At 44.3% G+C, this 16724-nt stretch overlaps 1 protein-coding gene across 1 annotated transcript; it reads left to right on the top strand.

The window, feature by feature from the left end:
• Window positions 1–4226: 4226 nt before the first annotated feature.
• On the top strand, window positions 4227–7320 carry LOC310798894 (uncharacterized protein; the record flags this gene model as incomplete). The annotated part of the gene is made up of 5 exons (XM_083661455.1): window positions 4227–4367; window positions 4860–4931; window positions 5059–5214; window positions 5457–5516; window positions 7207–7320. The coding sequence occupies 5 exons, from the start codon at window positions 4227–4229 to the stop codon at window positions 7291–7293; spliced, it is 516 nt and encodes a 171-aa protein (XP_083517581.1). The 3' UTR covers window positions 7294–7320.
• Between the last annotated feature and the right edge of the window lie 9404 nt (window positions 7321–16724).

Genomic DNA, 16724 nt, shown 5'->3' with positions numbered 1-16724 from the left:
GCTGCTGATGTTTGTGCCTCTATAGACTCATTTAGAGTGGATGTCACAGGGTTAGTTGGGCACGCATCGCAGTATCCAAAACTCTGAGGAAGCAAGTAAGAAGCATCAGCTTAGGCTAAGCTGACGTAGTTGTGATATCGTTATGAATGCTAACCTGCAATAAAGAAGTTATAAATCAGACATCAGACATCAGAAACACTTTATTGCCAAATGCATCACAAGGACACACAGGAATTCATTCTGGTGAATCAGCACACTTGACAAGATACAGATAAACATACATATGTATACGACAGTGAAGACAAGACATTCAGGACATGAAAGAGCATAGTTGGTTACACAACCATTAGTTTTGACTAAAAAGTGCAGCTATGCTCACATAAAAGCATTCATAAAAACAATAAAATCACTAGACACTAAGATAAAAACTTTAATTATAGAAACGCATGGGTTAAAATAGTATTATAAAGTGCTCTAAAGGGTGACTGGAAGGGTGGGGGTGGGGGGGGGGGCTAGCCATGACCTCAGATATGACCTCAGATGTGAGTGGGCTTGTTGAGGAGAGAGACAGCCCTCCGGAAGAAGCTGTTTAGGTGGCGTGTGGTTCTGGGTCTTGATGGCACAGAACCGCCTTCCTGATGTGAGTTTCCTAAACAAACGGTTACCGGGATGAGAGGGGTCAGAGACGATCCTCCCTGCCCGCTTGCTGACCCTGGCATCATACAGCTCACTCAGTGACAGTTGCTGTTGTCCTGTGTCAGCTTCTCTGCTGTGCGCACGATACGCTGCAGTCTGCTCTTAGCAAGGGCAGAGACAGAGCCCAACCACACACACACACACACACACACACACACACACACACACACACACACACACACACACACACACACACACACACACACACACACACACACACACACACACACACACACACACACACACACACACACACACACACACACACACAGGGCAGAGACAGAGCCGAACCACACAGAGATGGGTGACGAGAGAATGCTTTCAGTGGTGGCTTTGTAGATCTGGGTCAGGACCGGACGGGAGACGTTGAGTTTGCGGAGCTGTCTGAGGAAGAACATGCCACTGTGGGCCCTTTTGATTATGGAGGAGGCATTCGTCTCCCATTTGAGATCCTTGGTGATGATGGTGGTGGCGAGGAATTCGAAGGCCTCCACCTCTTTAACAGCCGTGTTGTTGATGAACAGGGGAGAGAGAGTGGGGGAGGTGATTTCCGGAAGTCTATTGTCATTTCAACTGTTTTGAGTGGATTGAGCTCCAGGTTGTTTTTGGAGCACCACTCGGCGAGGCTGGACACGGTTTGTCTGTCGGCGGACTCATCGTAACGTAATGCAGGAGCCACTGGTGCGCTGACAGTGAGCGATGACGAGGCGAGTGGTTTACAGGATGAGCTGAAGTGGGTGAGAGGGACACTGAAGAGGGATCCCCGCCCGCCCTCGGGGGTGAGCCGTACCAAAAAGCAATTCAGGGGGTTTCCCCGGCCCATAGGAAGAAAGGTCCAGGAACAACACCAACACGATTTCGCACATGTGACACCAGGAAATGAAAAAGACACCATACTTCCCTGTGTGTGTGTGCGTGCATGTGTGTGTGTGCGCGTGTGAGTGTGTGTGTGTGTGTGCGCGAGCGTGTGTGTGTGTGTGTGTGTGAGTGTGTGTGCGCACGCATGCGTGTGTGTGTGTGTGTGTGCTTGCTTGCGTGTGTGTGTGTGTGTGTGTGTGTGTGTGTGTGTGTGTGTGTGTGTCGTGGGGGTTATTTATTTTGACGAATGTTATTATAGCATTTATACATTTTGTATTTCTTTGGCGAGCTACTTATTGATGGCCTGAGATCTACCGGTAGATCACAATCTACCTATTGGGCACTCCTGATCTAACTGATCAACAATCAATCACAAACCGATCAATACAGCATGCAACTAAACCCAAGCAAGCAGACAGAAAACATGTGGACAGAGGAAAACATGGAATACGTAGGGCACTATAGGCTACTCACTGGCATAACTTTGCTTTGCCAAGTAGAGGGGACACAATCAAATGGGGAGGCCCCCCACAACAACAAAAAAGCAAATTGAATCCCGTTTTCTGCATTTCTACATAGATTTAGGGACTACGGTAAATTAACCAATACAAAGTCAGTGAAATTTAAGTTGGTCATCATGCTAAATTCTGAGTACTAAATATGCATAAGAAAAACTGTCCTAACCCTTTACTGAACTTGACACGTTGCACACACACACACACACACACACACACACACACACACACACACACACACACACACACACACACACACACACCTATATGCACATTGATTGATTGATGACTTTATTACAGACTCAAGTGTTCCATAAAAATACATAAATACAGTACAGATACGACACAACATCAATACACAACACAAGCACACTTTGTTTGTCGCACACACAGATGCACCCCCCCCCCCTTCCACACCCACACACACACACACACACACACACACACACACACACACACACACACACACACACACACACACACACACACACACGCACACACACACACACACACACCTTTTGTTCCTGTGTGAATTCTTCCTGCTGGTGTACTTCCTGGTGTGGGCGGGTTCAGGGGAGTCCTACCTGTGTGATGTCACCAGCAGGGCATTTCCCCAGGCCATTACAGAGCACGGCCCTACACAGCACACCCCCCAAGTATAGAGCACGCCTATAGGGGAGAAATGCAGCATAAGTGAACAAAAGAGGGACAGAAATATAATAATAAACATAACCTGTCATGTATGTTTGGAATAAGGATGTGTGCAAAGGAACAGACAGAGAGCACATTATGTTTTGAGCTTGTCATCTCAGTTTGCTGAATGTCTTCTATGTTGTTGTTACAGGTCATTTCACAGGTAAGTAGCTTAACAGAGTTAACAGAGTTTAGCATCTTAAGCTAAACATACTGGTGTTTGTGACAAATACAGACGGGGTTTGTCCGTCCGGTTTAATCTTAATCTTACATCACATCTCCCTTCTTTCAAGCAGAACGTTATGGTTGTCCTACAACCCAGGTTTTACAAGTGAGAATGAGGATTCTCACATTATGCTGAAGCCCGCCCCAGCTGCGCTGAACCTGAATCCCTCTCTTTTTTTCTCTGAAAAAGACCTTTAGAACCATCCGGGATGCCCCTGAAGACATCGTGGCACACCCTGGCCGGTATTTGGCACAGCCACCCACGTGTCATAAGACACGACCTGCGTGCACGGCAGGGCCGATTTTACACTTCATGGGCCCTGGGGCTATTCATCTCTGCAGGGCCCCCCCCTCAAGCGAAAGGGAGTGAAAAAAACTTGAGTGTTTTTTTTTAACCTTTTTTAGCCATATTTAAAGGAATATCTCATTTTAAATCAACATTAGGATTATACTGTTGTGATGTCATTATTCAGTATCTTCTCCTTTTCTCACTAACTTTCATGTCACCACCTGCTCTCCTGTCAGCATTCTAACTTACAAACACAAACTGTAGGTTTAGCCATCATGTTCTTTCATAAACAGCCTGATTGGAAAGAAAACATTGCCACTGAGATGTCACAACAAGCACTTTTATTATTATTATTTAGTATTTATTATTGCTGTTATTATTACAGTGCACACACACGGGTCTGACAAATTTTTTTTTTTTGGGCCCCTTGATGTCCCGGGCCCCGGGGCTTCAGCCCCGGTAAGCCCGTTGGTAAAATCGGCCCTGTGCACTGGCCAGGGGACGTCACTCCATTATGCAGTCAGCCATGCCCTGAGCGAAGAAAGGGCAGCAAGGCTGACATTGTGAGAATCCTCGTTCTCCACGTCACACCAGGAAATGAAAAAGACACCAAACTTCCCTGTGTGTGTGTGTGTGTGTGTGTGTGTGTGTGTGTGTGTGTGTGTCATGTTTTTTTTTAGCGCGTTACCTGTCTTACAGTATATTCCTGCAGAAGGGGGCAGAGGGCTGAGTTATATAAGGAGACAGGGCAAGAGACATCTCCACAATACAGTATCAACTGAGAGGTAAGAGAGAGAGACACAGAGATAAATGTGTATTTTTTAATACATTATTCAGATTAAATGTGATGTTTCTTTACAAACATTTTTTTTTAACGTCTAACCTCTCTGCCTCTCTGTCTAACAGTCTGACCATCTGAAGCGAAAGGATAAAACCTGTCTGTCTGAAACATGAAGCTGCTCTCCGCTCTCTCCTCGCTCCTGCCGCTGCTCCTGATTGGCTGGAGCACCGCAGGCACCCTCAAGCGGCCAATCAGCGGACCGCTGCACGACCCGGACACGTACCAGGCCATCCAGGAGGTGGCGATAGACGTGAGTGACTCCACGCATCACACCACCACCTTAAAGTCCCTGGAAACCAAACCCTAACCCAAAACCTAACCTCTCCCAGGGAACATAGCGGGGAACATAGGACCCTATTTGGGAAAAGCGGGGAACATAGGACCCGGGGAACATAGGACCCAGGGAACATAGGGATGACCCCCTATTTCCTGAGGACAAGTGACTTGTGGACGTGTTGCGTGTAGGTTGTGTGGTGCGTGGTGAAAACAAAATCCTTCACGTTTGAGTGACAGGCTGCCTCCCCCCCCGCTGTAATGGAGTCCAATCCCGTATGGATAAAAGCTGCTGGACCAGCGTTTGAGCCGTGCCATATGGAGGTGTGCTATGGACCTTTTCTGATGGGAGAAATACGAATAAACTGTCTGTCTGCCTGCCTGCCTGCATGCGTGCGTGCGTGCGTGCGTGCGTGTGTGTGTGTGTCTGCCTGCCTGCCTGCCTGTCTGTGTGTCTGTCTGTCTCTAGGCTCAGAGTTCAGAGACAGCAGATGACTCCAGTATGAGAATGCTGCCCAAAGTCAAACCACTCCTGGACCAGGTGGGACACAGATACACTAATTAACTGATTGGTTGGTTTGATTGATTGATTGATTGATTGATTGATGGATGGATGGAGTGTCTCTGAGACACTGTGTTTGACCTCCTCCTCCCTCCTCATCTCGCAGCCCCACCTGGAGATCTGCTGTCTTCATGCTAACATCCTAGACTACTACCTGCGAAACATCCTGCCGCAGCCTCACCATAACAACCATCACGCCAAGCTGCACGCGCTCAAGAGCTCGCTCACACACATCAGCGATGACCTGCACACACACGGCTGTGTGAGTGTGTTTGTTGATTGGTTAATTGGTTTGTTAGAGAGTCAGAACAACAGTGAGAGCAGAAGAGACACGTGTGTGTGTGTGTGTGTGTGTGTGTGTGTGTGTGTGTGTGTGTGTGTGTGTTGGCGGTGTGGTTGATGTTATTGTTGATAACCTCTGCCTGTGGTTTTGGTTGAAGGGAGTTAACAGACAGCACTGATAATGTCTAACCTGTCTGTCTTTCTACCTGTCTCTCTCTACAGAATGTGACTCATTACAACGACAATAAACATGCTCTGCAGTTTCGCAAGAAGCTCAATGAGGTAAAGAGAAAAATCATGATAATAATAACTACTACTGAAGTAGAACATTATTATGATGATAAAGCTGCTAGATTGTTTTGAAGTTTATAGTTTGTAAAACTTATTTTTGTACTTTGAGAGTCAGTAGCAGAGATGAACTGAAACAGTGCAGACAGAAACAGTAAAGATTATACAGTTAACCAATGTTTGTAGCAGTCAAATGACTGAACTGACAACCAAAATGAAAAAAAGACAAAAATGGACAAAAAGACAAAAAAGACAACAAAGTACAACAAAGACAAAAGGACAAAGACAAAAAATGACAACAGAGGCAAAACAGACAAAAGCTGACCAAAATATAAGAAAGAAGTAAAAAGACGGACAAAAAGACAAAAAAGGACAAAAAAGACAAACATGGACAAAAACAGACATAAAAGTACAACAAAGACAAACAAGCGTGAATTCCCAATAGCGGCGACCAAATATGCGATGTCCCTTGTGATGTCATCCACGCCATTGTGAAATTTGTCCCCTCCCTTACTCTGCTCGCTTCTCGGACAGCGACGCAGTGTGTTTACACTACTGCCCCCACACTTCCTGAATGGTATTGCATTAAGGACTTTTTGAGATAAAAGATTTTATGCAACAAGTTGGAAGCGGCGTCATCTGTCGCTATCTAGAAGAGGATGTTGCACATCGGATAGGGTCTTCACTTCACTTCAAGTTTCTGGCTCAGGTAAATAATCTTTTAAGATGTAGCCGCGAGAGCGGAAAGCTGGTCTATGGGGAAATGTTAAAGGAACACTCCGCCCATTTTCAACCAGCTTTGTATCATTAGAACATCAGTAGTATATCAGAAAACTGTAAACTGTTTTGAAGTCTGTCATTTAATTTGACAGTTATTGAGTGTTAAAGTGTGGACCAGTGACATCACTGGTCCACACTAACTCAAATTAATAACTCATTAACTCAAATCAACTCTCAATAACTGCCAAACTAGATGAATGATGAATAGTTTGACAGTTATTGAGAGTTGATTTGATTTAATGAGTTATTAATTTGAGTTAGTGTGGACCAGTGATGTCACTGGTCCACACTTTAACAGTCAATAACTGTCAAATTGAATGACAGACTTCAAAACCGTTTACAGTTTTCTGATATACTACTGATGTTCTAATGATACAAAGCTGGTTGAAAATGGGCGGAGTGTTCCTTTAAGTTCTAATGCTATGCTCAGTATGAGCGAGAAGCACCCGGCTAGCAGGGTAACCCCCTCCCAACCGCCCCCTCCCAACCCCCCCCCCCCCCCCCCCACACACACACACACACACACACACACACACACACACACACACACACACACACACACAATTGTTTTTTAAATTATACTTGCATTATTATTATGAAAAAAAATCATCCTAGGGTGAAAACTGGTCCCGCTAAAAGGTGAACTTTCTGTTGACCAACAGGACCAACCAACAGAGAGAGCTAAAAAGTACAAGAAAGACAAAACAAACAAAAGCTAACCAAAAAAAATGACATTAAACAGTACTAGTTTCAATAGAAGTAGTAGTACCAGTAGTAGCATTGTACTAGCAGTACTATCATTATATTTATCATCAGCTGTCAACCTGATTACGCGTTTGTGATGCCTTGGTGAAACTCACTCTGTGTGTGTGTGTGTGTGTGTGTGTGTGTGTGTGTGTGGCAGACTGGGGGACAGCAAGCCGTCACCAAGGCAGTGGGGGAGATCGACATCCTGTTCACCTACCTGCAGGACTTCTGTGTTTACCCGTGATCTCACTGTGTTCACATGTGAATTCTGTGTTCACGCGTGACTTCTGTCCACATGTGTCTGTGTTTGTTCAAGCTGCAAAATTTATTATATTTGAATAAAAGTGCAAATAGGCCTAACAACCCCATTTATAGAGAGCCGCAGTAACGAGTCCGGAAATCATCGATGCTAACAGCCCTGGTTCAACACAGTTTTCGCCTATGGGAGTTTTGAATGGGTTTTTGGCGCGATGCTTCTAATAAGCTCTCTGGGCAACGCTGGCTTAATCAAACGCGAACCAGATGGTAGTAACATCATCTTCACACATGAATACCACTTTTATGAGTTTTGAAGCTTTTATGTGCCGTTAAAAGGGCGGCTAGCTAGCAAACGGCTAAATGGGACTACACTGTTGAGTCGATGGGGATATATACGTCAATAACGTCATCACTCAAAGGACGAACACGGAAATTATCTTTCCCTCACCTGGTTCAGCCCCGTTCAGCCCGGGGTAATCAGTGCACACATCAACAAAAGTCCAGGTTGAGTGCTGACGTGACGTGGAAGCCTATGCGACAGTGTGTAGTTCTGGATTAGCTTAGCACGAGCTTTTTACCTCTAGGGCTCGCATTTACGCTTCAAAACTCATGAAAGTGGTCCTCATGTGTGAAGATTATCCCGCTGAACCTTGGTTCGCGTTTGATTAAACTTGCGTTGCCCAGATACCTTATTTGAAGCATCGCGCCAAAAACCCATTCAAAAATCCCATAGACAGAAACAGTGTTGAACCAGGAAGTTCGGGACTTCCGCATTCAGCCTACAAAAATACGTCATCCCTGCGGCTCTCTATTACACTTCTAATTAATTTGAGAATGTTAAAGGGTAAAAAAATAAATGTTCTTTAATCAACTATTCTGCAAAGGAGGGTTCCCACAACGGGAATCCCGGTCTCCCAGACCACAGACAACCACTCTGACATCTCAGACAGACTTTGCTTTTGGACCTAGAAAAAGCATTTGACAGTTGACCATCAAATCTTGCTGTACAAAATTAAAGGCGATGGGTTTTAATAGTGTAAGTCTAGATTGGATGAGATATCTCTCAAATCGGGAACAGTTTGTTGATATAAATGGAACTCTATCAGACCCCTTGAAGGTCCATTGTCGAGTGCCCCCCAGAAGGGCCTCTTTTATTTATTTTGTATGTCAACGATATGAGTGATGCTTGTTCATGCCTGTTATTTTTATATGCAGATGATTCTGCCCTGCTTGTGTCTCACCCAGATAAGGCAGTTGTTGAAAGCACTCTGAGCTCAGAACTTGAAAACACCAGTGTCTGGCTAGCTGACCACACATTGTCCTTACACTTGGTTAAAACAGAAGCAATTTTATTTGGTTCTAAATTGAAAATGAGAAGCTCCCCTGTTTTTAACGTCACGGCGCAGGGGTCGGTTGTAATGTCTAGATCCACAAGATTCAAGTTTTAGAAAATGTGCATTAAAAATTCAAGTTTTTAGCAATGATGTTTCTACATTAAAGACAGTGGCTCTGGTCCAAAGTAATTTAGACTACAATTGCACAAGTTGGTACATTTCAACATTTCAAATCTCTTGGTTGGTCTCCGTGGAGGACAGAGTGGCCATGCTGAAGCTTAGTTTGCTTCATGGCATCTACTGGGACCTAGCACCAAATTATTCCAGAGGTTATTTCACACATAGTGACTCCCACAATCACAGGAGCAAAAATTTGGGCCGTTTGAAGCCCAATTTGGGCCATTTGAAGCCAGATTTGGGCCGTTTGAAGCCCAATTTGGGCCGAGTCCAATTTTACAATGAGATGCACCCACTTTAACCCTGAATAAAGTAATAAAACCACTAGTAAACCAGTAGGCGGCGCCTGGCCTGCTGTTCAGTGAGTGGCCTGACTGAAGGCACAAAAAAAAAAAAAAAAAAAAAAAAAATTCAGGCCAGGCCAGGCCACCGGGCATTTGCCCGACGTGCCCGATTATGCAGTCCGCGCCTGCACAGGAGGGCCAGTGACCATAATGTCAACATTCTTAGATTTAGGACTCTAGACTCTGTTTACCACAGCACTGAAACCGTGCTTACTAAAGTCATAAATGACATTAGAATGAACTCAGACTCAGGCAAAAATTTGATTCTAGTGCTACTGGATCTCAGCGCTGCATTTGACACTGTTGACCACTCAATTTTATTGGACAGACTGGAAAACTGGGTTGGGCTATCGGGTACGGTCCTCCAGTGGTTCAGGTCCTATCTTCAAGACAGGAAGTACTTCGTCTCCATTGGCAATTACACATCTGACCTAACTAGGATGACTTGTGGGGTGCCTCAAGGATCCATTAGGGGGCCCGTTCTCTTCAACCTTTATATGCTCCCTCTAGGCCTAATTATGCAAAAAAAACAAAGTAGCCTATCATAACGACGCAGACGATACTCAGTTGTATATAACTCTTTCCTCAGCTGACTATGCCCCCATAGAATCATTGTGCCAGTGCATTGATCAAATAAATAACTGGATGTGCCAGAATTTCCTACAGCTAAACAAAGACAAAACAGAGGTGATCATCTTTGATCCCAAAGAACAAAGGCTTAAAATCACTGTACGCCTTGAGTCTCGATCCCTGAAGCCTAAGGATCAAGTCAAAAATCTTGCCGTTATTATTGATTCCGACTCCAACTTTAACTCCCACATTAAGTCAATCAGAAAATCAGCTTTTTATCATCTTGACAATATAGCAAGAATTAGGGGCTACATGTCCAGACAGGATCTAGAAAAACGAATTCACGCCTTCATCTATAGTAGGTTAGACCAGTGGTTCTCAAATGGGGGTCCGCGGACCCCCAGGGGTCCGTGGCACTTTGCCAGGGGGTCCGCGAAAAGTTTTCAGGTAATTTTTTTTTTTTTTATGCTACATACTTATTCCTTCTCAAACTACTTCCTACATGGTGCTAGTCTATCAAAATATCTTGGCTGTCATTGATTGTGTTGCATAGTGGTTTTCTGGACTGTTGACAAATTGTGATGTTGTAAGTCGCTTTGGACAAAACAAAAGCATCTGCTAAATGAGGTAATGTAAATGTAATGTAATAAAATATATATATATATATTTTTTTTGCTAAATCTTCATAGTTCAACGAAAATAGTTTATGCTTTAAATCTAAAATGGTTCATGGATTACATTCTAATAACAAACCTATCAAATTAAAAGTCAAGCACGTTACCGTGGAAACAATTAAGCTTAGCCCAAAATCACAAATCAGAATGAGGGGGACCCCGGTATATTTTCTATCTTGTAAGGGGTCCTTGGCTGAAAAACATTTGAGAACCTCTGGGTTAGACTACTGCAATAGCCTTTTCTCTGGTCTCTCCAAAAAAGAACTTAGGCAACTTCAACTCATTCAGAATGCTGCTGCTAGAGTTCTAACGAAGACTAATAAAGCTGATCATATCACTCCAGTTCTTAAGTCCTTACACTGGTTGCCAGTGTGTCATAGAATAGATTTTAAAATACTGTCTGCGGAACTCAAGCCGAAACGAGAGAGATCCCCGGAATACAGGGAAAAGGCGTCTTGTGCCGTATAGACGCTGGACTTTCCCACTGGAAATATGGCGATGGACAACGTTGCACTGCAACGTTGGATCCTAGACCCATCCTGACAGTGAGTACGGGTCAGGAAACCTCACCCCATTGAAAGAGTTAGCTTTTGTGTAAGGTGACCTGTCTGTTGCTGGCAAAGCTTTAAAATACGTGGAGGTTTTAATACGTGGATCTCATTTTAAACACACCAATGTTATTGCCTATTGATTGAATTGCTCTCACACTCAGGCCTGGCCTGGCCTGGCATGCAAATTTTATTTTTATTTATTTTTGGATGGGGGCGTGGGCCCAGGGCGGCCGCACCCTCTGCCCCGGTGTACGCTCCGCTACTGGCCCAAACTAAACAGAAAGTAAAAAGTTGCCTTTGGGGGGGAAATGGAGCGGAGTTTTCTTTTCTGCCGTCAATGCCGAAATTCTGGGCAGTGTCAAACTATCGTACCAGACAGAGGGTCAAAATGCTATTGGTCGCCATTGTTTTATTCATTGATACCCGATGCAGCATTTGTGTGTGTATCCCTGTAAGACACGGGAGGAGGGAGACACACACGCGGCCCAGGCATCAATAGGCGAAAGCTCCCCCCAGACACGCCTGCTGTCCTGAAACCTCGTATCTGCTCTCCTGGCCTGAAACCTCCTCGTAACTCAGGATTGCTTTACTTAAAGCAGAACAGAAGCCACTGGGGGTGGGCAGGGCCGTGGCTGAATGGTATAAACACCTGCCTTCCACGCAGGAGAACAAGGCTCAAGTCCCGGTCGCCATTGCCGTTTTATTCATTGATACCTGATGCAGCATTTGTGTGTGTATCCCTGTAAGACCGCGAACGCGGCTCACGGGGAGGGGAGAGGAGAGGAGGGGGACACGCGGCCATCCGCATCGTAACCTGTTCAAAGTGCTTTACGTGGAATAGCAAATACAAGTAATACAAAAAAAGTAAAAGTAAATAAAAGCAAATACAAGATAGCTATAGGGAATATGACAGTCACTTAAATGTTACAGTCAATCAAAGGCAGAAGTAAACATGAAAGTCTTCAGTCTATTTTTAAACGTGGCCACAGTTTGGGCAGATCTAATATCCTGTGGGAGCTTATTCCAGCCACAGGTGGCCCCTGATGACCTGAGAGGTCTGGAGGGTATGAGGGGAGGGGGGAGCAGATCACTGATATATTTAGGTCCTAAAGCGATTTGTAGACGAGTAACAGTGTTTTGAAATCGATCCTTTGAGACACGGGCAGCCAGTGAAGGGACCTAAGAACTATGTTCAGCTTTTTTAGTTTTTGCCAGCACTCTGACAGCAGCATTTTGAATGAGCTGTAGCTGTCTTGAGAGCCTTTTTGGGAATGCCTGAGAAAAGACTATTACAGTAGTCTAACAACCTGCTGGAGACAAAGGCGTGAATTATGGCCCATTTCCACCGCTGGTATCAACGCGGCCCCGCCCAGCTCGTCTCGCTTTTTTGTCTCATTCCACCGATCAAAAACGTGGACAGCCCGAGTTGAGTTGGGGTTGAGTCGTGCTGCTTTTGGTCCCTGCTCTGTTGAGGTTCTAGCGCTGTGAACCCGGGTTCATACGGTGACGTGAAAACACTGCAGACGACTGATTGGTCAGGCAGAATCGTGTTCACTCTATCTACTGACTGTCAATGCATACCAGTTTAGTGGGGCTTACCTTCTCTTTTGTTATGTTATTTCCATCAGTCTTTTGTGTTGCTGCCTTCGCCTCTGGTGAAATAAAATCGATCTCCTTACTCAGCTTTAACATGGCGGTGGGTTTCAATTGTTTTGAGAGAGAAAAAGTCCGCTGCTCAGGAAGCTCCTGTAGTTGTGTGCAGCGTCGACTCTGCTAGGCCGCAGGCGGGGGTAAGTGAAGCCGCGGTCTTGCCTGGTGAGAGGCCGCCGGGGTAGAGGCTTCACTCTGTAGCGCAACCCCCGTCCCTCGCGCAGCGCATGCATGTGAGTTTGACTAACAACAAAGTGATATCCATTCTTCTGGCCGATTGTCACATTTGCCCATGTACACTGTAGGTAATTTAGAGGCACCAGTATTTCATAAACAGTTTAAAAGTTATGTGTATGGATTTAATTTTAACGTTAGGCTATATGTTATAGCCTACTTCGGTTATGGGCGGAGGGCAGATATGCGGTCGCTATGACGACCAGGTGTGGGCGGGGGTGGGCGGGGGCAGATCGAGCACCGGTGGAAACAAAACATCCATCTGGTCGAAACAAATAGAGCCGAGTGGTGATGGGCTGTGCAGGGCTGTAAAATGTGGTGGAAATGAGCCATTAGTTGTCCAAGATCCTATTTAGACAGGAATTCTCTGATTCTTGCTATATTTTTCAGATGATAGTAGGCTGATTTTGTTACAGATTTTATGTGGGAACTGAAATTCAGATCTGAGTCAATGATAACCCCAAGGTTTATTTATTTTTTGGTTCAAGAGAGAGGGATTTTAGGTGCAAAGCAATTTTTTGCCTGTCTTTCTTAGGACCAATAACAATTATTTCAGTTTTCTCTCGGTTCAGCTGGAGGAGGTTTTGACACATCCAGACATTAATTTGATCAATGCACTGACACAACGCGCCTATTTGAGCATAGTTATCTGATGAGAGGGTGATGTACAGTTGTTTGTCGTCAGCATAGTTATGATAAGCAACTTTGTTCTCTTGAATAATTAGGCCTAGAGCAGTGATCCTCACTATTTCTTCGATGAGAGCCGCACTGGCAGGACAAAGTCAATAGGAGAGCCACTTTTACCGCAAAACACCAAAAGCCACCCCAACCAAGCACATCCGCCTACCATTTTTTTGTGTTTTATTGTTTTCCACACACACACACACACACACACACACACACACACACACACACACACACACACACACACACACACACACACACACACACACACACACACACACACACACACACACATACCAGTTTCCCCTAGAAACTCTTTCAGGCCTGGAGGGATTTTGAAACGTACCCCGACCGCAACGGTGGGGGCCATCGCTGGCGACGCTAAAGTTTTAGCTAACCTGTTCACATCTATGTTCGCAATGGCATCCCAAGTATCATCATACTATTATGGGATGCGATGCGAACAGTTGTATTATGGGATGTGCGTTTCCCAGGCAACGACACACGTTGACACGTTTTGGAACAGCGCTGCACGCTGGCACAATACTCCTAAAAGCAAAATGCTTATTGTTTTGAATGATTTGGCACCTTCTATTACTGTCAACACCAGTATTGTTGTATTGTAATAATATGCCATATAGGTTTATTGAAATTTTGGGGAGAGCAGGGGGGATTTTCTTTTTTTTTTTGCAATTTTTTAAAGCCGCCAACTAAAGCTTCGAGAGCCGCCAGCGTCTCGCGAGCCGCGCAATGAGGGACTAGGGCCTAGAGGAAGCATGTAAAGGTTGAAGAAAAGAGGTCCTACGGTTGAGCCTTGAGGCACACCACATGACATCTTAAATCGCTCAGATGCAAAGTTGCCTATAGAAACAAAGTAGTCCCTGTCTTGCAGGTAGGTCTGGCCAGTCTAAGACCGTGCCAGACAAACCCACCCAGTTTTCCAGTCTGTCAAGCAAGATTTCATGATCAGCGGTGTCGAAAGCGGCACTAAGATCGAGAAGCACTAGGACTGAACATTTACCCGTGTCTGTACTTAAACGAATATAATTTAGAACTCGAACAAGGGCCGTTTCGCTGCTGTGGTGGGATCGAAATAATTTGATGCTAGAAAGTGGTCGAGTTGTTGATAGACTACTTTTTCGATTATCTTGCCAATGAAGGGTATATTTGATATGGGTCTGTAGTTGCTAATAACGAAAGCGTCCAGATTGTTCTTTTTTAATAGGGGCTTGATGACCGCAGTTCTCAAGGCTGTTGGAAAAATGCCTGATGAGAGGGAGCTGTTAACTATTTCTAATAGATCTGTTGCCAAACAGCTAAAAACCGTTTTGCAAAAGTTGGTTGGCAGAGTGTCAAGGCAACATGTGGAGGGCTTTAGCAGATACAGACTATAGTTAAAGAGCATGGTGCAGGTTAAAAAAAGAATCTGAATTGACATTTTGGGCTCATGATTACAGTGAAAACACTCCAAAAAGACAAAGATCCCCCCCCCCCCCACAGGCCCCCAGGGTATAAATATGGATGAAAAGGTGGCATTTTATAAATGGGCGTGTGACATAACAACAGGAGTGACATCACAAGAGGAGAATGTTCTGCTGGGGCTGACACAGGGATGCAAAGTCATGGAGTGAAAAAAGGTGACAGACACCAGGGCAGACATAAAACCACTCAGAAATCATCATATTTTGGGCTGGAAAATGTGACCGTCACCTAAAGGTGACTATTTTGCATCCCTGTGACATCACAAAAGGTAGTTCCATGAAATGGACCAGTGCCCCCTGCTGGTTACAAAAACTAGTCTAAACGCAGCTACAGTATGTGTGATTTAAAAAAAAAATGTTTCCCCCAAATCCCATTGGTATATATACCCCTTCCACATATTAATGCAATGTGGTCTCCAACCTGCACCATGCCCTTTAAGCGCGAGCCTGTTAATTGATTGTCAAATATTTTGTATTTTATCCCTAAAGAAGGAGGCAAACTGCATTATCCATAGATAAGAAATCAGTGTTGAATTGTACTGGGGGTTTGGCCAACCTGGCCACAGTGGAAAACAGCGTCCAGGCATTATTAATGTTATTGCTAATGATGTTAGAGAAAAATTATTGTAGGTTAAAGTAGTGCTTTAACCTTTGCTGTAGTAATTTACCTATTTGTATTAATTTGAGTCCATATGTATTTTCCTGTTTAAATAGTTGATGTTTTGTTGGCAGCTAAAGTAGCCTACTGCTAGCAGTTATTTGTTGTGGGCAGCATGATTTTGAGTATTTCCTTCTGTTTGTTTCAGAACCACGCACACATCCATCCATCCATCTATCCTTCATCCCATCCATTGTAAACCATCCAACCTTCTTGCCTAAATAAATGGTTAAACGGGCCCTTAAACGTGCACACCAGTCAGCGGCTCTCTGATCCACACATTTCCCATAAAAAACATATTTTGAAACAGTCAGTTATTCCAATCATGCGCGTGTGCGTGCATGCGTGCACTTCATAACTAGCATGTAGCCTACTAGGGGGCCCGTCATAACTACTGTACCCTACAGTATGCCACTGAATTCTAGGTAGACTCTGTAGGCAGACTATCCAAATAAATTGTTACTTTTTTCATAAAAATGTGATTTACAGCCGATATTTATTCTCATTCCTCAGTTTAAATGTCCTCATAATTTAGGTCATCAGCACAGCTTGTGACAACCTTTATTACTAACTTCTATATAGTCCACTTTCTCATGTACCTGTCAAGCTCTGTCTCCCTCTGATTGCAACCTGACTTTTCCCCCTTTTGTCCACTAGAGGGCCATCTCAGCTAGAAAATGTGGGTTAATTTGGGACGAGGACATGGGGTTAAGGTAGGTAAGTAGGTAGGTAGGGACTTTTAATCCCTGAGGGGAAATTCCTTCATTATAATATTGGGTAAGTTAATTTTCCTCTCATTATCCTATATTCAGAAATTAATTATAGGCACAATGAAACACTAAACAACCAGAAGGCATTTGATATTTTGTCTATTGGCAATGTCTTTATAGGGACAGTACTTCATATTCATCATTAACTACATTATACACTAGTAGGTTTTATACATCTTATACCATACTATACTGTCTTGGTTTTGCTTTCATGTGACTCATTAGCCATTTTCAGAATGGTTCACTCATTCACTTACTCACTATTCCCCATGGAGTGTTGTAGTGAGGGG

Source organism: Poromitra crassiceps (assembly GCF_964638095.1).
Source record: "Poromitra crassiceps genome assembly, chromosome: 26".
Lineage (NCBI taxonomy): Eukaryota > Metazoa > Chordata > Actinopteri > Beryciformes > Melamphaidae > Poromitra > Poromitra crassiceps.
The sequence above is the reverse complement of the archived record's forward strand: the minus strand, read 5'-3'. Positions and strand labels throughout refer to the sequence as shown.